Source organism: Sprattus sprattus (genome assembly GCF_963457725.1).
Source record: "Sprattus sprattus genome assembly, chromosome: 18".
In the NCBI taxonomy this organism is placed as follows: domain Eukaryota; kingdom Metazoa; phylum Chordata; class Actinopteri; order Clupeiformes; family Clupeidae; genus Sprattus; species Sprattus sprattus.
Window position 1 is genome coordinate 22,639,641 of NC_137916.1, and position 21,311 is coordinate 22,660,951.

The 21,311-nt window shown below is 43.7% G+C and overlaps 2 protein-coding genes across 2 annotated transcripts in view; both read left to right on the plus strand.

Moving 5' to 3' along the window:
• The first annotated feature begins 6,485 nt into the window (after positions 1-6,485).
• LOC308379327 (uncharacterized protein) lies at positions 6,486-11,608 on the plus strand. Its single transcript, XM_080856413.1, has 7 exons — positions 6,486-6,522; positions 7,191-7,346; positions 8,306-8,497; positions 9,111-9,213; positions 9,592-9,745; positions 10,797-10,938; positions 11,331-11,608. Coding segments are annotated over exons 1-7 (858 nt in total). The 5' UTR covers positions 6,486-6,520; the 3' UTR covers positions 11,440-11,608.
• A 1,096-nt stretch (positions 11,609-12,704) lies between these two features.
• LOC308379179 (arf-GAP with dual PH domain-containing protein 1-like) overlaps positions 12,705-21,311 on the plus strand; it is a gene marked incomplete at both ends in the record, with an annotated part of 24,862 nt that continues 16,255 nt past the window's right edge. Inside the window, 3 exons of the mRNA XM_080856237.1 lie at positions 12,705-12,795; positions 18,601-18,731; positions 19,674-19,765. Of these exons, the coding sequence (XP_080712363.1) occupies positions 12,705-12,795; positions 18,601-18,731; positions 19,674-19,765 (314 nt within the window). The remainder of the gene's footprint in view (positions 12,796-18,600; positions 18,732-19,673; positions 19,766-21,311) is intronic.

Consider the following 21,311-nt stretch of genomic DNA (forward strand, 5'->3'; position numbering starts at 1 on the left):
ATGTTATTCTTTGTATGTTATAAAATATTTCTTTAAAGCAACACTATGCAGGATTTTACCATTTTGTAGGTGTTTTTATAGGTGTGTTCTCTAAATTCATTTTTATGGCGTATACTCATCTGACGGACAGATTAACACAGCTGTTGTTCCCTAGCTGCCCATACTATGCACCGTGTATTTCTGATTCACTCCAGGAGAATGAAAACAAGCTTTTAGAGCAGGATGCCGCCAGTTATTTAGCCAAACAACACCACTTACCGTGCTAGTTTTAGACCAAAAAAGCTTACTGCTGCTTTAAGAAAGAAAGGGCAAAGTGCAAGGTTGAAGTTATCCATGCATTCATGTGTTATCAATGAAAAACCAAGTCAGTCTGTAACCATCCTGCATACTCTTTGTCAATCGATTTTATTGTCAAAAATGTTTTAAATAAACATGGTCAAGATCATATGTACATAAAACATACACTGGTACGTTATAGTTTTAAAAAGCTTTACACACACAAATGGACAGACGAGAGTAGTTCCATTTTGTGGTAGCCAAGAAGGTTATTGTAACAACTTTACATCAGGTAAGCAGTAACCTAGAAAAGAAACAGAGGCTTCTTGAATGATTGAAAAAAAAAAAAACAGATCTACATGGAGAATTGGAGACTGATGCTAACATTGAGGCAAAAGCCAGGACATATTTCCTTGTTTCCTTGTTTTCTGTGATCATGTTTATACTTGGCATGGACGTGTGATCACAGGGGCACAGTGTTTTAATACAATGCCCTTTTCAATGCGTCCAGATCTGAATCGGATGTCCTTTGACCCCTTCAATGCTTCACAGATTAGAGTGACACTAACTGCTGAGAGTGCATTAACAGAGATGTTTGATCACAGCGTGCCCCTGACCACCTATGGATCAAGACAATGTGATCTGAGTACTCTTAGGTCATGTACAGTACCCCGTCTGACCCCGCTTGTCTTTGAAATCTCTGTGAAGACATTAGTACAGTACAAGAGCAATCAGGATTTGTGGGAAGATGGGTAGGATAATCGTATATGTGCAACAGCTGAGGGGTTGGAGTGAAGGTCAATGGAGGACTTCAGCACTTGCTTGGCAGTTTTGGTATATGGGTGGTGAGATTCATGATCAAGCAGCTGCTGTGACCGCCAAAAGTTGGCCAGCAGAATATCCAAAATGGTTATCTAATCATGGTAACAAAGGAAAGGTCCCCACACTGGATTAGCGCAGAAACCTGGGGTCAGGAAGCAAACTGAGGTGTGAGTGACTGCAATTAATCATAGTATGGGAATGGGTGAGGCCATTGAGAACCATCTCAGTCAGAGAAACCAAATTATCATACAGAACAACAAAAGGTTGCCGTACCTGTTCGCAGTACAAGCCTAGCTGATTTACATTCAAAGCCTAGGAGGTGTCTTAGAACAGTATCTATGGCTAGAATTGGAGATGCTTGTGGTTCAGACCTACACCGCTGAATCCGGAGTATGTTGCACGTGCTTCGTTACTGCACTTCACTGGAATAAAGATTGCTGCATCAGAAACAAAGAAACTTCCTTAATTTCTTACAGGGTATATTTGGGTTATTTTTTTGATTTGGGAAACACAAATTGTACAAAGACTTTTTGCACAGTCAACATCAACACGTACTTTCTTTACATCAATAGCGTGCACAACATTATCAATTCCTCTGATTTTCTTAAATGTAAGATGACGATAAATCAGAGCTGCCCGCTCAAACCTCTGGGGTGAGAATGTTTATTTTACTTACTTGCAGTGAATACTGGAGACGACAGTGTAAATAATATAATGGAGAGTGTGGATATGAAAAGGCCCCCTGCAAATGTAAGGCTTTTACTCAGTAACAGTCTAAAGCCAATCAGAAACAGCAGCACAAATAACTGTTTATCTACAACAGGGTCGCCTGAAGAGGTGTAATTGAACATGTATGTTACTTTACAAAAAGACATTACAGTTTCAGAGAATTCCGGGTCGCTTTTTCCATCATATTAGAAGAACTGTGATCATGAGAGTCAGTAGTGAGCTCATGCGGCTGAATATCTACATGTGTCTCTGTGCCACTCTGGTCCCCATTGTCTTTTATTCTACTTTTTACTCGGTTTTGTTGTTAAATGAATGCAGTAATGTTTTTCCTGAGACAACTATGTGAGTTAAACTGTATATGTAGCAAATAGAACATTTTTGTTATTTTTTCTTTTGAGCTGACAAACCAAACTATACACACACACTCTCTCTCTTTCGCTCTCTCCTTTTTGGAGGCTTACAATTGCCCATTCAGCAACAAGTATTAAGCGTAACTTGGCACAGGATCTAATGAAAACACAGTGTGTTGGAAAAATGTAATCCCCTAAAAGTCATCACTATTTTTCTTACAAAAGTGACTTAGACATATTTTCCCAATTAGTATTTTAGTTTTTTTTTTTATTTCACGGAAGGTCCATTAAGTTAAAACAAATCTTTTTTTTACAAGAGAGCCCTGGCCTAGATAGCAGCCATACAAACTTGTGTTGGTAACAAATACAGCATAAAACACAACATATACAACATGAAATACAGAAATACACAACATTAGACAGCGATTTCAACTCACTGGTCTCAGTCTCATGTCTTTACTCTTTGCATGATAAATGCCTCACATTTATCAATGGATATAAATGTATCTAGCTTTAGATCTTTGTACAGATGAATCCACGTCCAAGGTGCATAGTAAGAACATGCTGTTCTCCCTAGATCTGGTAAAACCAGGTGTACATTAAAAAGCAACCACCTGTAGGAGCAAAGCTGGAATTGTGAACATATATGCTTCTATTTTTACTATCTCTCTGTAAAACTGTTTTAAGGGTACCATAGCACTGTCGGAAATGATATTGTGGCTTCAATATTTTTTTCACACATATATTTCGCTGCTTTCTATTTTATTTTCCAGTCCTTAGGGCACGGCAAATATAGCGAGGGCTATACGAGGTATAGTCAAGTCTCTGGAGAGATGAATTAGGAGATCTATCTCCGTTCCCCTGTAGGCCTCTGGGCGGGGGAAACATAGCTGAGGAAAATATTTAACAGGGAAAGGCGGAATCTATGAAACAATACTATGGTTCCGACTGAACAGGCAAAAGGGTTTTATTACTTTTATCATGATTATAGTAATTCAAGAAGCTTATCGGAACATCAGGTTCTGATCTGATGTTGATCATTATTTAACTCCATGCATTGTTCTTGCAGCATGTGTTTATTGATTTTACGTAAAGCATTTTGTACTGCAACTCTTGTCAAAGTCGAGTCAAGTCAAATTTATTTATAAGGCACATTTAAAAACAGCTCACGCTGACCAAAGTGCTGCGCATGAAATGTGCTATATAAATAAAGTCTTACTTACTTACTATTTCCCAAGGCATTAAAATAACAAAAACCTATTTGTTTACTTACATTATAAAAAAAACCTCATTAAAAAGTGTACTGCTTGCTAAGTATTCAAACCCCTGTACTTTTAAGCTCCGTATTTAGACAGATGACAAATTATTCACAAATAATTCAGGGCTGCCACTTATTTGACCATAATCAAACATAATTAGGTATTACCTATGAGTAGTAAACAACCCCTGGATATAAAAATCACACTCTCTAAGGGTTAGATATACTTATCACGGAAAATATGTGTAAGCATATTTTGGAATCCAGAAAATGGTGATGACTTTCAAGAGAGTTGAATCCTTTTGCAAGCCACTGTACCTGTTCTGGAGTGGATGGCAAAAATGTTGGCACAATTTCCTATAAAGGAGAAAAAAAACCATGAAAATATTCCTGTGTTCGTGGCAAAGTTCCTGCGGTAGAATCCTGCCTGTAGTGTTCCTGGAGGTCTCAGTCAGTCTCCACCTTAATGATGTTGAGCTGGGGCTCCTGTGGCGAGAGACTGAGGGGGGAGATGCCAGGGATGGACGAGCTGTAGTCCTGGAGGTTTCTGTCCACTCGTCCGTCTGGGAACTCTGTGTCCTTACTGTCCTCAAAAGAGTCTGTGTGCGACAGGCCCTGATTCTGGTGCAGAATCGGACTGTGCGTTTGAGTGTGCGAAGTCACAGGGGTTTGTGTGAAGTTTAGAGGCGTGTGCGTGTGTGTGAGGGATTGCGAGTAAGAAGGCGACGTGTGTGTGTGCGCTGGCTGGAGACTCTCCGAGACGCTGAAGCCATTCATGCCTGCCGAACTCATTCCGGAGAGAGAGAAAGCTTCCGCGTTCTCCAGCACAGAGCTCTCGCTCAAAGCCAGAGAGCCCTGGGTGTAGCTGCTCTGCGTGGAGGTGAAGTTGCTCTGACCATAAGAAGACACCGCTACCAGGGAGACTGGAGACGGGGGCGTGGGGGTGGGGGGGTGGGTGAGTGCGCAGGGGCCCGGCGTTGGCCTGGAGGCCAGGAACTGCAGGGTGCTGAGGATCTGCTTCTGCACCTGCGTCTGCTGGACCTGCTCCCTCTCCAGTCGGCTCTGCTGCTCCACCAGCATCCGCACGGCCAGCCCCAGGCTGCGCACCTCCGAGCCCAGGCCCTGCACCTGCTCGCCGAGGCCCTGACGGAGCGCCTCCATGACCCCAGGCTGGTAGTTCGGCGATGGCTCCCTCCTCTGCGGTTGGTTGGCGGGATGCTGGATGCGAACGCCAGGGTTGGCAACGGAAGCCTGCGTGGTTGTGTTGGGAGCAGCAGGACTCGGGAGTCGGACCCCCACACGGGGCGGTGTTGGGACACCTATCCGCGGCTGGAAACCTCGCCTCACATCTGGATGCCCATCCACAATTCTCCTCTGTAGGGTGAGGGTAAGTGTTTGTTTACATATTTTCTCAGAGAAGTACTAGGCAAGCCATTAGCTCTCAATTGTTAAGGCTAAGTTATATAAAAAGGTAATAGATAAAACATTGGGTTTCTGAATTGACGTTCATGGATAAAGTAACAGCATGGTAATGAATTGTTTATATTATATTGGTCAGATATGACCCGATGAGTGTTTCGTTATTAAGGGATCCACTCACCACTTGCTGGGGTCTGGTTGTGGTGAGGTCGATGGAGGAAGCCGGCTGAGGCAACATCATGTTACGCCACGATTGATCCCTCCTCGTTGGTGTCGCCACCTGCTGGCCAGGTGATAGACCGCCATCTCTGACCTGCAAGGACAAAATAAAGGAATATGAATACGCACAAAGCATGAGTCTAGCAAAACAGTAAATCACTAGAGGGCTGCCTACTCTTGCTCTGTGGAGCAGGGCTTTATCAAGCAGCCTCTTGCGGGCCAACAGAACTGGGTTGGTGGCAGGGGAGAGAGTGAGGCGTCTCCGGGCAAAGATCCCCGTCATGGCCCCGACACCTGTGGTCATGCTTGTCCGCTGGCTGTGGACCCCATCCTGCGGAGGTCTTTGTGCCAGTGAAGTCACGCTGACAATGCGGATATCCTCTTCCTCGTCCTCTTTCCTCACTCCCTTTACCCCGCCTCTGCTGGCTCCACTTGTGGCACCAGTACTATATAAGATCCCTCTGTCTTCAGAGGAAGATCCTCCCTGTTGAGGTGGGTCAGGGGAGGTGGAGTATCCAGCCACCCGGGATGCCTCCCGCATAAGGGTCCCAAGCTGGAGTTGGTCTCTCCAACTGTTGTTCCTGCTGCCCGTGCTGCTCTCCCCCATGTTGGCCTGCACACCAGCACCACCCGCCGCCAGATTTGTCCCGTTCCTGCCATTGAACTCTTTGAGGAACAAATAGATAGCTTGTGCAGACACCTTGATGTTCTCCAGCTCCAGAACCGCCTTTATCTTCCGAAAACTCAAGCCAGCCTCCCGGAGCTCCACCACTTTACGCTTAGCGGCGTCATCCAGCCTACCCATGGTCACCGATTTCAAGGGTCTTGACCTTAACACTTTGGTCAAACAGGGAAAAAAATAATCTTATAATAGCATGTTAGTGAAAGAGACCATATCTTTACATGACACCGTTCCACAGACCTGGATTCATATCGTTCACACCCCCTAAAGTCAGATCTTGCCAAATTGATGTTACTACCAAACATATTGCAGGCAAACACACCTCGCATTTAGATAACACATTGTCGTTATTCCATTAAATACACATATATCCTTAGACAGGGTAACTCACCTTGCCTTGCGTTTACGAAAAGGGCAGCAAACTGTTGATAGGTGCTACGTTACCTAACGTAGCTCGAGCTAATCGCTATCGCTAGTTAGCTAATGTTAATAATAAAGATGAACTAACGTTAGTTGGGGAAGAACATTTTGCCGAAACATACTAAAGGGGTAGGGCTATTGCCTTAACGCATTGACCACTTAATTTGAGTTAAATTAAGCTTAGGTTTCAAAGGCACAGGACAGCCACTACTTCTTTTTCCTAATGTAAACACAAATCACTCGTGTTGCACGTCGACTACGCCATGACGTCATCCTTAAGACACATCATCTATCTGCGACAGACCGGGAAAGTGGGAGGGAATTGTTTGTTACCTTGTTCCGAAAATGTAAGTATTGCAACGCAGAATCTACTTCAATCCTTCCCTATATTTCATGTTAGCTAAATACAGAAAGTCTGAATTATGCATTAACATGAGCACACTTTGAATCATTATTTATTTGTATCCTACGTGCACATAAAGCGAATCAAATTAGCTTACTAGCTTGATGGCTCTAACTTGTCGACTATATTCAAATGAATGGGGGCTCTTTTCATGCAAACGTTTAGGGGATCACTAAACAGCTGATAACTAGGCCGATCTTGCATTTGATGGATTTATATGTACTTGAGGGAAGAAATACTTAATCTCACACTGGGTCAAGACCATTTAATTTGTGTTAACCCCAACTGTTAGCATGCAGGATGTTTTTGCAGTGGTGTTTACAAAGTGCATCAGCTGGAGTAAGCTGACGCTTGCTAGGAAAGGAAGCTAACTACTTCCACATAGGACTAGCTATTTGATATAGGGGTACACATTTCGGGTTATTCATCTGAAGTTGTATAGCAACACAACCAACTCGCCGAGTACAACTGCTGGAAAGTAGTTAGCTTTTTGGTCCGCTTGTGCGGAAACCTTTCTCCTATCTAACGACACTTAGCGGTTGGCTTAGCTGGGTAAAGATAATTGATATGGTTTGTTCGGTGAGACAAGTGTTTTCTTCATTCCGTGCACAGGGCACCATCACCCACGAAACGGAAAGAGCGGTCTGAGGATAAACCCAAGGAGCGAGGCAAAGAGAAATCTGGAACTAAGGAGGGAGCAGAGAAAGACCGTGGCCGAGACAAGACGCGCAAACGCCGCAGTGCATCCACCGGAAGTAGCAGCAGCAGGTTGGGAGAAGATGCAATTTTTTCAGTCATCTCTTTCTAATGACTACTTTACTACTACATTTATTCTTACGTGAATCAGAGTTCCTTCACGATATTGGTGTCACTAAGACGGTGCTGCTGGAGTATCAATATATACAAAGAGAGCATTTGCTGAGGTTTTGATTAACCCTTCACTAGGGCAGATGAAAGTGAAGCTACTGTGTTGATATGGGTGGACTGCGAGATTATCAATAACATGAGTTGTGATGTTGTTATGGGGTTAGCACATTTGGCTCAACCCTAAGCAACTGTGAGTTTCCGTCACTAATGTGAAGGGTGTGATTACATGTTTCTCGTGTATTTACACCATGAATTTGGTAAACCACACATTGTACATAAACCACCTACGCTTACCAGTTGTATGCCGTGTTAGGGGTTATTCTAGCCACCAGAATGGACCAGTGTACCGCCAATGTAGAAATTCAGTTAATTAGTCCCCTCAATGTGTTTGCACATACAAAATGCTTGCAACGCAGTCATTTCCATCTCCACAAGTTTGTTTGGTTAACACAGTAACATCAAGCTGAGAATTCTTGCTACTGAGAAACGACCACAATATACTTTCAGTTTAAAAAAAAAGTACAACTGATGACCTAATTTAAGGGACATGTTCACATAGACTTGTGTCTTATATCTTCCCAGAGTTGTGATGACAAAGATTGCAATAATGTGGTAATGTTGTGAGGGTCTTCCGTAGACACCATTTACAATGATGCCCTGTAGACTGACCATGGGAGTGTAAATGCTATTGCTTTAGAATAGTTTGCTTCCATTTCCTCAAGGCTCAGGCTGCATTTCTCTGCTGACGTAGATTCATCTCTTTTGCTTAAACACTCATCTCTGTGCACTATCAGTTTTTTTTTGTTGTTCACTGAAACACTGTTCACTGATAAAAATCGTTTACACTCTCTCCCTCTCAGGTCTCGCTCGAGCTCATCCTCCAGCAGCAGCTCTGGATCTAGCTCTGGTTCCTCCAGCGGATCAAGTTCCTCATCTGGTTCCAGCCGCTCTGGTTCCAGCCGCTCTGGTTCCTCCTCCTCTTCTTCCTCTTCATCAGGGACTCCTAGCCCCGGCCGCAGACGCCATGACAACCGACGCAGGTCTCGTTCAAAGTGAGTAGGGGTGTATACAGTCGTAGGTTGAAGGCCTATAAATAGTAGACATGCATCATCGCTTAATAGCTCATGATGGTTCCCACCGATCTGCTTATCTGCTTACGAAAGCGTATGTCTTCATGTTGGATTGTGGTATTTAACCGTAACAGACCGTTGGATGCAAATTCACACCCCTTAAACTTGGTTGCATATCTCAGAAAGTACTTTTTGCTTCTTCGTGAATCGCATATCAATTTAAACGGCAGGTCCATCACTTTCCATTGGTGCTGCTGCTAGCCTTTGCAACAAATGAATGTGTGGTAGGCCAGTCTTTGAAATTACATGGAATTTCAGCAGTCATTGATACAGAGATATAAGCAGAGATGTAAGCAGTCTATCTCCACACCTCTCTACTCTACTAACAAAGTGTTCATAGCCCTGAAGGGAAACCCGTATCAAAATGAAGAGTAGGACTCGCCCTTTCAGATGATGTTGGTGGCTAGTCTATGGACAGAAGTATAGCACAGTTATCTGGTTTTGAGCCTGTGTGTCTTCTTTGAATGCTGTATTTTGTCAGTTTGTCCTGTGACGTAAGATGGCAGGATGACTACAGTTGTGTCTTTTTTATCAGGTCACAGAAAAGAGGAGAGGAGAAGAACGAACGAAAGAAAAGATCTCCGAGCCCCAAACCCACCAAAGTTCACGTTGGACGCCTCACCCGGAACGTCACTAAGGTACTCATCCCTGTGAGAACTGGCTGTAGATGACCTGTAATCACAAGCACATCTGCACAGTGATCACAGAGTAGCAGCTCTATTGCTCACTTTATAGCACTTTATATCTTTAATCTTTTACATTTAGTCATTTAACAGACGCTTTTGTCCCAAAGCGACGTACAAGGGGAGTTTTATAATCTAACTCGACAACCAGAGATGTCTATAAGTGAATGTGTGGACAGCTTTTTTGACATTGAATACTTTATGTTAAAAGTGTGAAGATAAAAAAAAAAAAAAAAAAGCATCAGCTCTCCAGCTTTGTCACAGTTCACAGAAGTCTTTGCGTTAATGCTAAAGTTGTTGTTTTTTTGTTTCTTTCCCTATTGTATTGTGTAGGAACACATCCAGGAGATTTTCTCTACTTATGGGAAGATAAAGATGGTGGATATGCCTCCAGACAGACTCCACCCACACCAGTCACGAGGCTATGCCTATGTGGAGTTTGAAACCCCAGAGGAGGCTCAGAAAGCCCTCAAGTACATGGACGGAGGTAAGCTGGTGTTGGTACACAGTTCTGGCTTTGTGAATGGGAAGCCATATACACTTCCAGCCAATCAACATGTTGCTTCAGGAGCATAGAAGGGACGGATGTCATTTGATTGGCTGTTGAGCTGAAACATCAACCACCTTTTGCTAGAATTGAGGACTGCGTCTTTAACTGCTGACCTCCCAAGCCTTCTGTAAGCTGCCTGCCCAGGGCTCTGAGGAGCTGAGCAGAGACGGGGGGGGGGGGGGGGGAATTACATGGATGAGTCAACTACTCATTCAGTATGACACTATATAACTATAATCATGTCTCGAAACAAAAAACATCAGATGTGTCGTAACAAAAACAAAGGGACTGCTTTCCCCTACCACCATGTGTTTCTAGTTTTTATACAGATAATAGTGGTTACATCTTAGAGTTAGTTGGAAGTGAGTCACAGAATGGCTGACTTGTTAAAAACATTTACCCCAGGGGAGCTGTTGTGCAAGCGCCAGCGTCTCAACCGTACACGGCCCAAGTGCCCACGGGGACCCCAGGTTAAATCAGACCCGCGGCCATTTCCTGATCCCTCTCACCCCTCTCTCATTCATTCCCTGCCTGTTCTGCACTATCCTATCTCATTAAAAGACAACGTTTACTTCATTTGATGTGAGGCAGCATAATCTCAAAGTGTAGTACAAGAGACTCTAAAGGGCTGTGTCTTTGCCAAAACTCTTGGTGATGCTTGTGAAAAACATTACCAATAGTGGCTTGTCGCTAAACTGCAAGTAAGGGGGGGACATAACTTGTTGAGTCATTTTAAGACCATATCTGAAGGTGCAGACATGCAATTTAGCCTTTTTCTTAATATACGTTCTGAAATGTATTGGCGTCTCTTGCTTTTGTTACGTAATTGGGTAGTGAAAGACTTGCTTCACTAGAGGTTGGGTTTCAAACACTCTGATGAAACTCTGTTGAAACCCATGTACAAGGACCAAATTAATGTTCATGAATTGCAACATCAAGAATTATTATTTGATTTGATTTTTCACACACTTATTATTATTTTTCTCAGGTCAGATTGATGGACAGGAGATCTCAGCCATGGCTGTATTGACCCAGCGTGCTCGCCCTGTCCCACGACGTGTCTCGCCCCCGCGGAGGATGCCCCCGCCTCCCCCCATGTGGCGCCGCACGCCCCCCCGCATGAGGCGAAGGTTGGTATTTTCCTCTGACTGCTGTCTTGCCTGACTCTCATCCTATTGGTTAAAGGGACGGTTGCATGCATGTAAAATATCCCTTAGGTTTGATGTCCTTTGGCTACAATGTAGTTGCTTGGACACTTCATGGCTAGGCTACATCTGGTCTAATTTTACTCAGAATAAATGGGTCAATAGAAGTTGTATTTATTTAAAAGGCATCTGCATTTGGTGCAAAATGCCCCATTTCCAGTAACAGTTTTCTCCAAATTCCCTTTTGTGACTACCAAAAATTGAGATGTTTCACGCCACTGGAAATCAAGTTTGAAAGGCTCTGAGTTAACAAGGGGAAACTTGTTATTTGTTAAAATGAAACGGTCTTATTCGTGCTCCATTCTCTACGTCTACAGATCCCGGTCCCCCCAGCGGCGACGATCCCCTGTACGCAGGCGTTCCCGTTCCAGATCCCCCGGCCGCAGACGACATCGCTCCCGTTCCAGCTCCAACTCCTCTCGGTAGAGAGTGTCGCGAGTCCGTCCCTCCCTTCTGCCCGTCATTTTTCTGGGCGGCACTGCTAGATTCTCTGCATCGCCTCAGAGCCTGCAATAGTCATCGTCGATTTTATTTTATGACTTGTTTTTTATTTTTAATTAAAGGCGGAAGAAGTCAATGTCATGGCGAAATATCACTCTTGTCTCATTAGTAATTGGTGCATACTGGATTAACAATGTTGTCCTGTTTTAGAAATAATGTAGACCAGATGGGAAATCATTTTGCTACACTGACTTTTGTACTTGTTTTGACAATTAAACTGATAAAATTACCTCTAACATCCCTCTGTCTAAGTGAATAACGACGGCTGTATGCCTTCATAAATATTCTGTAATGAACTACTCGTTTAGGCACGGTCTTGAAACTCCTTGGTTTATGTAGATATAACCGTTTACGCTTGTCTTCTGTGCTCCGCTTTGTGGAGGTACTAACTGTTTTCAGTGAGTACGGGTGATGTCTGTGCCCATTGTGAATGCTCTAGGTTTATGGTTAAATCCATAGGGTTAAACTTGGGAAGTAGGCCAACTGTTGTTGACTGGTAGAGCTTTCATACGGCAGCCAAACAAAAAACTCACATGAAACATGCATGCAAGTCAACCTTAAGAGGAAGAATGACCAAAAGGCGATGATTCTTCGATTGTGAAGGCTGTGTCGCAAAAAGGGCATTTTCAGCGGAACAGCTGATTCATAGGGAAGAGTTGCAACAAGGGAGAAATAGACGTTACGCCCTGTTTGTGTAAGTAATTGCTTGTTATTGCTCGTATATATTAAGCCAGTTCGGGTTCCAACTAACAGATGTCTTTTATCGTTGAGTTCTATGGAATTACTCTTAGAATTGTAACGGTTTTCACTGACCGAAGAAACTATTGAAAATGACCGCTTGAGGTCTCTGTCCTACGAGAGTGAAAGAGGGCGAGATACAGACGGGAAACTGTGGAGTGCATGTCGTGCTCAGCGCCTGCGAAAGCTGCGAGCAGCACCGACTGCCGCGCATTAATGTTTGTATATTTGACTTATTTCCGTTGCTGTGTTAAATGTAACTTATGAAACTGCGTGTTTGATATTGCTACGTGATTGGATACACAGTACTGAAATCGAAAGTATGCTCGAATTCACGAGTGTCGGTATATCGAATAGATTAGATTAGATTCAAGTTACAGACCGGCGACTCTGCCGAGACAGAGATAACGCCTTTACGCGCGGCGTCTTTACCACAGGAATACACCGTTAGTATGGCCACAGCAACAGAGACGAACCGACGGCTTTTGTTGGAGCTTCTGGAAAGAGCTGGGAATGGAAACTGTATTGACTGCAGTGTCGCAGGTAAAGAACTGCAGTCTATTCGTTTGTTTACATTGCGCTCTTCCTCGCATCCACCCAGGTGATCTTGAGGTTGGCATACCCTGACTGATGATGTGCGCAAGTAATTTTAAAGCGTAGGGGGCTTGTATGCTATGCACCTGCTTGAGGTTCATGGTTAGATTCATTGGGTTGACCAAAAGTGGACGTTTCTTATGCATTTTCTGGGGGCAGTTTGTTTTGCAAGACAAATATCTTGAATCTAACCCTTTTCTGTCACACCCTGAAACTAAGCAGAGCTTTTGTTTTTGTGCTATCTCAAATTATATTTGGTTTACACGGTGGTGTGGACAGGAATGGTTGCATTACTGACACGTTTTTTAAACTAAGCTTAGGCTAAGTGGAAACTGAGAGTGTTCCACCAACAGAGCTGCTGAATCAAATTCAAGGTGACTAATGGGCAGGGTGAATATTTGTGTTCTGCAAAGAGAGCCACACCCTTCATGAGATTAGTAAGGGCTCAGATACACATACGCGTCTTTTTTCAGGCAGAAACGCTTCAGTAACGCCTTGGCAAAGTGCGGCGGCCAAAACCGAAGCGGTGCGCTTCCCTGCCTTGCGCTGGAAAGTTGAGAATAGTTCAACTTTTAAGCGCACCTAAAAAAAGCTTCAAAGACGCAACCCGTGGTGGAGAAGGGGCGCACGCTTTAAACGCGCCGTACCATAGGAATCAATGCATTTGCTCGCGTCCCGTTTTTACAAAAACGCGTATGTGTATCTGAGCCCTATTGGAGTAGGCTGCAGAGATCAGCGTGTTAAAGACCCCACAGGGAGGGCCAACCTGCTGCTTCTTTGGCAAATTCTTTGATGCAGAATTTAGGGTATGCAGTGATTTGTGAATAGTCGTGAGCAGGCTACAGTGCAGTTTGGAAGTGTAGGCCTACTGTATACTGGACAACATTTCCAGTGAGCCCCATTACCAAAACGTACCTCATACATCTTTATGGATGGTTCTCTTATGAAAGAATAGAACAGAAAATGGGAAATGAGCAGGTTAGATGGCCAGGGGCTTCTGAAGCCAAGGAATGAAGTTGCGTTAATGATGATTTTAAAGGATTTTTGGACGGTTTGAAGGGTACAGTGGAGAGCAAGCGGAACTGCATGGGTGGGGTCATCTATAATTATTGCCTGGAAAGATATGGAGTTTGTCAGAAAAGCAACGTGAAGCCAAGTCATGGCAACAGCTTGATATAGAAAGGCTGATTTGAGAGAGGAGGCAGCTCAAGATGCAATGGGAACGAGCAGATGATGAACAGAGAGGTGATATTAGTGTACTGCAGGCAGAGATGAAGAGTACCTGTTGCCATGGTGCTTTCTGGAAGGGGGTTCATTCTGCAGAGATACATTTAAATGATTCACTCACGATAAAACAGGAAGTTTGAGAGTTGGAAGAAAGGACTAGTATCTTCAACAGGTATACACTGGCAATAAGAGGCATGTGGAACTCGTGGAACTGGCAGACATTCTTCCAGTTGGAGAAGATGGCCCGCCCAGATGGAGAGAGGTGTAAGAGGTTATGCATTGTGCAAGGGCTGCATCCGCTCCTGGCCATAATGTGGTGTCTTATCATGTCTTTAAAGGAGTGCCTGATGTTTTGACATACAGCCGCGGAAAAAAATTAAGAGACCACTTCAAAATTATCAGTTTCTCTGGTTTTACTATTTATTGGTATGTGTTAAAGTAAAATGTACATTTTAGTTTTATTCTATAACCTACTGGCAACATTCCTACCAAATTTCAAATAAAAATATTGTCATTTAGATCATTTATTTGCAGAAAAATGACAATTGGTCAAAATAGCAAAAAAGATGCAGTGTCTTCAGATCTCGAATAATGCAAAGAAAACAAGCTCATATTCATTTTTAAACTACACAATACTAATGCTTTAACTTAGGAAGAGTTCAGAAATCAATATTTGGTGGAATAACCTTGATTTAAAATCACAACTTTCATGTGTCTTGGCATGCTCTCCACCAGTCTTTCACATTGCCGTTGGGTGACTTTATGCTACTCCTGGCGCAAGAATTCAAGCAGCTCGGCTTCTTTTCATGGCTTGTGACCATCCATCTTCCTCTTGATCACATTTCAGAGTTTTTTTTATGGGATTCAGGTCTCGAAATTGGGCTGGCCATGACAGGGTCCTGATCTGGTGACACTCCATCCACACCTTTACTGGCCTGGCTGTGTGGCATGGAGCATTGCCCTGCTGGAAAAAACACTTCTCAGAGTTGGGGAACATTGTCAGAGCAAAAGGAAGCAAGTTTTTCTTCCGGGACAACGTTGTACTTTGCCTGGCTGAGGTTTGTAAAAGACCATAAGGATTGAACCAAAGCCGACTGGAGGGTCTCCTAGTTCGTCTTCTCTGATGAGTCCAATTTTCAGCTTTGCCCAACACATGGTCGTCTGATGGTTAGACGGAGACCTGGAGAGGCCTACAAGCCACAGAGTCTTGCACCTACTGTGAAATTGGACTCATCAGAGAAGACGAACTAGGAGACCCTCCAGTCGGCTTTGGTTCAATCCTTATGGTCTTTTACAAACCGCCAGGCCAGTAAAGGTGTGGATGGAGTATCACCAGATCAGGACCCTGTCATGGCCAGAGATGACCCTGTACCTGGGACTTCCACAATGGCTGAGCCAGAGGCATAAGCTCAGCGTGTGGAATCTGCATCCAGACCCCAGACTCAGAGTAGTATTGCACAGCTCGTTAAGTAGAGACGACGACGGAGAGTGAAGCAGGCTCACAAAAAAAATTCTTGCTGACTCTGAAATAAATAGTCTAAGGCTTGCCAGAACTGTTCCATGGAGGAGTTTAAAACAGATGCTGTAGCATTGTGCACATGGACAGGACCTGTTCAAACAACCACACTTTTTTCAGAGCATAAAAAGAAAGGAAATAAAATAAAGGTAAATTACATCTCCCCAAGTTTAATGAGAGGATTCAAGTTGACAGTTGTAAATGCCCTTCAGAAGGAAATCTAACTTCAATACCTGTGATATAAAAATTACATGGTACAAATATGCAAATATAATAAGAAACCCCAAACCCCAGCAAAGGTGTTACAGCCAACAAAAATGATGCACAGGAATAGGAAAGTCAAGGTGTGTCCTCTCAAGGCCTTGTTATCTAACCAGCAGGAACAGAGCTCACCTGTGGTCAGTTTACCTGTGGTCAGCCCAGAGTTATGATTTTTTTGTGATACATAAAGTAACAAATAAAATCAGAGAATTATTTAAAATGACAGCACTGAGGCACATCCTTAGCATCTAAAAGGCTCTTAAAATGGTTGACAGACAAATAGTTACAAGTCCTCTTGAACAGTTTCTCTTTTATGGGAAGCAAAGAACTTAAAAGCTATTTTACCTATATTAGTTTTGATAAGGGGGATTTCAAGGGTCATAAGTGACATGATGTGCAACTGGACTTGTTTTTCTGACAGCCTACCAAAGCCAACCACTGCCTCATGTGGATAGGAGTCTATAGGCTAGAATCTGCACAGACTCCTCCTTGTTTGGTAAATACAAAACGTCAGTGGAAAAGGTGCTTGGTGATATAATTGCTGTGCGTGTGTGTGTGTGTGTGTGTGTGTGTGTGTGTGTGGGAGTAGTTTCTTACACGCTCACACCAAGCCACGAGGATCTATTTGCTTAATTTAACAAAAGTGTAGCGAGTTAAAACCACAGACCGTTCCTCAAATCTCATCTCTTTAGATGGTTTAAAGGTTCCCAAGTTCCCAAGGTCATTATCTGTTCATGCTTCACGTCATGCCACTCAAGTGTGCCTTTCAAACTGTGTTTTGGCTCTTGGGCTATGGCATGCTGTGCTTCTGCTTTGGCATGGATGTTGCACAGAGTTTGCACTGCATTTGTGATTTGTGATGTATCATTATAGTAGCTCATATTGTGGTCAATAAATATGAACATGTTTGACATGCTTAAGGCTCAGATATTAAGAGGTTTATACATTGTCCTAATCTGTAATGGTCACTGGTCAGTGCTTACCAAGTCCTTAGGGGATAAAATATAAGTTGAAATACATAATGTGATCTCACGCCATGTCCACGTTAGTTGGAAACCCCCTTCCTAGTTAAGCTGGTGGTTTAGTCTAGCAGAAGAGTTTGCATTTGTGGACGACTGGTTGAAACAGTAAATACAGTAAAACTGGCCACTCTCCATAAGTCCAGGTGTAATTGGACACGCGAGACAAGTTAGCCAGTTTGCTAGTAAGAATTCATCGTCTTATATGATTATGTTTTAATTTTATTATTTTAAAATAATGCTTTCAATGCTTTCAAGTGATGTGAGATGTGATGATGAGAAAAGCAGGATTTTGTGCTCAGCTATTCAGAGACGTGAACAATATAGTCACAGTGAACTCACTGCCCTGTGATGTTCTCTGGCTATCAGAGGCTATCTCTTGCCTTCTTTTAACACATGAACACATGAGAATAAGTATATGTGGAGGAAGTGAGGACGACGCCACAACCCTCAGACCCCAGGAAAGCCGAGGCCGAGGCTCGTAGCCTGGCCCTCTCTTGTTCTCTTTGGTGGCTTTTCTTTTCTTTTCTTTTCTCCCGCCATGTGCTTCACCATTTCTGGTCTCTGGTCCTTCATATTTATCGTCCTACTCTCACTTTCCATCGTCCTCCATTCCTTTTCTCTGGAGGAAAGGCATTTATTCATCTCTCGAGCCTCCTTTGACCGCAGAAACACACATTTGGCCACCCAAGACTCAAGAGCAGGCTGACAAACACTCAGCGCAAATGTGTTTATGTTTAGAGATGCGTCCATTTCCATGGTGTATAGGTTGGAGTGTGTGAGAAGGGCATATTTAACCCTTTGAAGAGTGAGTTCTGTTTTGCAAGTCATTCCAGCTACCGTACAGATCTACAATTTATATTAACCTCTTAAACTCTGTTGGCCCGTCAGCGGGCCGAGATTCTATATAAATCTTCATGCTATTACTGTCAAGTAATATCAATGTTCACTAAAGTAAACAAACTATATGTCAAACGAACAACAAGACCACTGGCTTTACGATCGTGCATGTCAAACGTATGTCAAATTAACCAAAATTGACTTAACGTGGACACAAGTAGCAGATAAAAAAAAAAAAAAAAAAAATGTCGTCAGTTTTCAAAAGTTTATAGCGTGATGTTTATGGCATTCATAACAGTTGCTTTTGTTCATTATTACATAATGAAATGGAATCTTCAGTTGTCAACATTCTAATCACGTTTTTATCGTACTCTTCTAAGAGATACAGTATTTTTATGTAACTATCTTGAGCTAATGATGCACCATTAACTGCTAGGGTTGTGGTTTGGTCAAGTCAAGTGGTGCTTTCCAGTAGGCGGTGTGTGGTGTGAGTGCTTGGTCTGAATAATTTGTTTATGCTAAATGATGCGTGTCTTTCTTGCTCAGTGGTAGAATAAAGGGCTAGTAACACTGGCGTGTGGTTGTTTTAATTTTCATTTCTTAAAATATAAACACACCAGCACTTACTTTCATGTCAGTACATCTATAAACAGGGACCCTCTATGACACTGTTCAATACTAGTCCTTAAGTCTGTACATGTGGAATTATAATGACTTGTGTTTACAAAAGTATTCAACAAAATATCTTTAACAATCCAATGTCTATCCAAGAATATTGCATCCTTATTTGTCATTCACGATGCCAGAGCAAGCAGTCTGTTGGACTGTGACGTCTCGATGACCCTCTTGATAACCCTGAGTGACTGTGTCCCTTCTTCCCCCCACTCCTAGACCCGCAGTGGGCTTCTACAACCCTGGGAGTGTTTATGTGTCAGAGCTGCTCAGCACTGCATCGCAACATTCCCCAGATCAGTCGAGTCAAGTCCATACTGATGGACCCCTGGGAGGCAGAGGAAGTGGAGGTGAGCCAAAGAGGAAAGGCATCAGATTGTCTGTCTGTCTGTCTGTCTGTCTGTCTGTCTGTCTGTCTGTCTGTCTGTCTGTCTGTCTGTCTGTCTGTCTGTCCGTATGTCTGTCTGCCTATCTGTCTGTCTGTCTGTCTGTCTGTCTGTCTGTCTGTCTGTCTGTCTGTCTGTCTGTCTGTCTGACTCATTTATTTAGGGTTCATGAAAGCATACAGACATCCTTTATACAGACCCGTGCACAGAGTGTCTGTGGTCTGGGGTGTACGCTGTTCTCTCACGCATGATGCAGAATGACATACAATGTGGTTGCATGGGGTTGGTTTAAATGTATGTGTTCCTTTTCAGTCACACACACACACACACACACACACACACACATACACACACACACATACACACACACACACACATACACACACACATACAGACACACGCACGCACGGACGCACACACACACACACACACACACACACACACACACACACACACAGACGCACGCACGCACACACACACACCCGCACGCACGTACGCACGCACGCACGCACGCACGCACGCACGCACGCACGCACGCACGCACGCGCGCACGCACGCACGCACAGACACACACACACACACACACACACACACACACACACAAACACACGCACACAAGCACATGCACACACACATACACACACACACATGCAGAAAGGGCAGATACTCTATTTACTCGGTGCACATGTTGTTGAGTCGGTCCAAAGAATAGTATTTAGTATTTAAGTATTTTTAGTATCGCTATTCCCTTCATTTTATATTCTCAGACATACTCTCTCTGTCTTTTGTCATTTTATATACTCACACACACACACACTCTCTCTGTCTTTTGTCATTTTATATACTCACACACACACTCTCTGTCTTTTGTGCTCCTTGTCCCCCTCTCTCTCTCTCGTCCCCAAGTTCATGGCCTCCTCTGGCAATGAGGCAGCCAAAGCTAAGTACGAGCAGTTGATTCCTCCGTTCTACTACACTCCAACCAACAAAGACTGCATGTAAGTAACGTCTGCCTTCATTCATTCACTTCTGCACAGTGAGCTCCATTAAATCACCCACCCCTGTTCATTGATCCCGCTGGGCCGGACCACTGACCTTTGACCTGGATGACTAGTTTGTGTGGGGCATGGCCTCCTCTGATTCAAACCTCCATATTTCTTCACTGTTTCCTGAACTGAGTGAATCCATGACTCCAAACAGGGTGACTGTTACAGCACAGGAAACCATGGCTAGTTAAGGAGGTTTATATAGATGAATGCGCATAGTCATTTCACAGTTCAACAAACGTATATTACACTATTCAACTAAAGGCCCTTGAAGCATGTTGACCGTACCTGAACACTTTTATTTTGATGACACGCCATACTTAACACTGTGCTGTGGTGATGGTGATTCAAACAGATCATAATACAGGTACTTGGTATTGCAGCCTCAGCTGGGAATGTAGTGCTGTGCGCTGGTGGTTTTCCCTCAGCCACTCTGTGAAGATGAAACACGGGGATGAATTTTTGCCTTATGTCTTGTGGAGCAGGAAGCAAATGCAGGGCAAGTCATTGGGACTGCCAGGAGGGATGAACGGAACTCAATAAGAATTAGAGCGAGAGAGAGACAGAGAAAGAGAGAGAGGATAGCTAATGGGTTCCAGTCAGGGCCAGGTCCTCAGTAATGTCATTAGCACAGTAACTTGGGGAGTTCTTGTCTCTGCAAGTCATGCAGATGACGTGCACAAACACCATCCCTTTCGGGATGTGTTTTGTCTTGTGTGTGTGTGTGTGTGTTTTGTCTTGTGTGTGTGTGTGATTTGTATGCACACTGAGCTTTGCATAAGGAAGGCAAGGTGTTGGGAGGAGAGAGCGTAGACTGACAGAGAGAGAGATGAGGATGATGTGGAGAGGAAGAGAGGAGAGGAAGAAAGGGAGATGAGGATGATGTGGAGAGGAAGAGAGGAGAACAGAAGGTAGCTGGTGGCACATGAAGGACTGTGCCACGCGTTCACTTCCATTCCAGTCAAGTTGTATTCAGTCTGTGCCACGCGGTCACTTCCATTTCAGTCAAGTTGTATTCAGTCTGTGCCACGCGGTCACTTCCATTTCAGTCATGTTGTATTCAGTCTGTGCCACGCGGTCACTTCCATTTCAGTCAAGTTGTATTCAGTCTGTGCCACGCGTTCACTTCCATTTCAGTCAAGTTGTATTCAGTCTGTGCCACGCGTTCACTTCCATTTCAGTCATGTTGTATTCAGTCTGTACCTCTGAGGATGAGGCCTGTCTCAAGGTGCTTTGAAGAACAGTAAACCCATACCGCCTAAGAGCAAGAGAGACTAAGAATAACTTCTTTGTAAAGGAAGAGATGAACAGAGCCAGGCTCATAAGGGGGGCCCATCAGTCTGAGTCCATCCTGGCTGACAGGTAAAGGAAGGCGAGGGCAACATGAACAGCAGCTATATGGGCCATTCTACCGAATTGGTGCAAAGTCAGGTCGGAAATATTTTGAATTCTTTTATGTTTTATTCCCAAAACTTTGTCTGTATGTATATTGTACCAT

Excerpts from the sequence above, each read along its gene's own strand:
- LOC308379327 (XM_080856413.1), top strand. Across the intron at positions 7,347-8,305 it reads ACCGGAAGTAGCAGCAGCAG|GTCTCGCTCGAGCTCATCCT; the intron begins GTTGGGAGAAGA and ends TCTCCCTCTCAG. Across the intron at positions 9,214-9,591 it reads TCACCCGGAACGTCACTAAG|GAACACATCCAGGAGATTTT; the intron begins GTACTCATCCCT and ends TGTATTGTGTAG.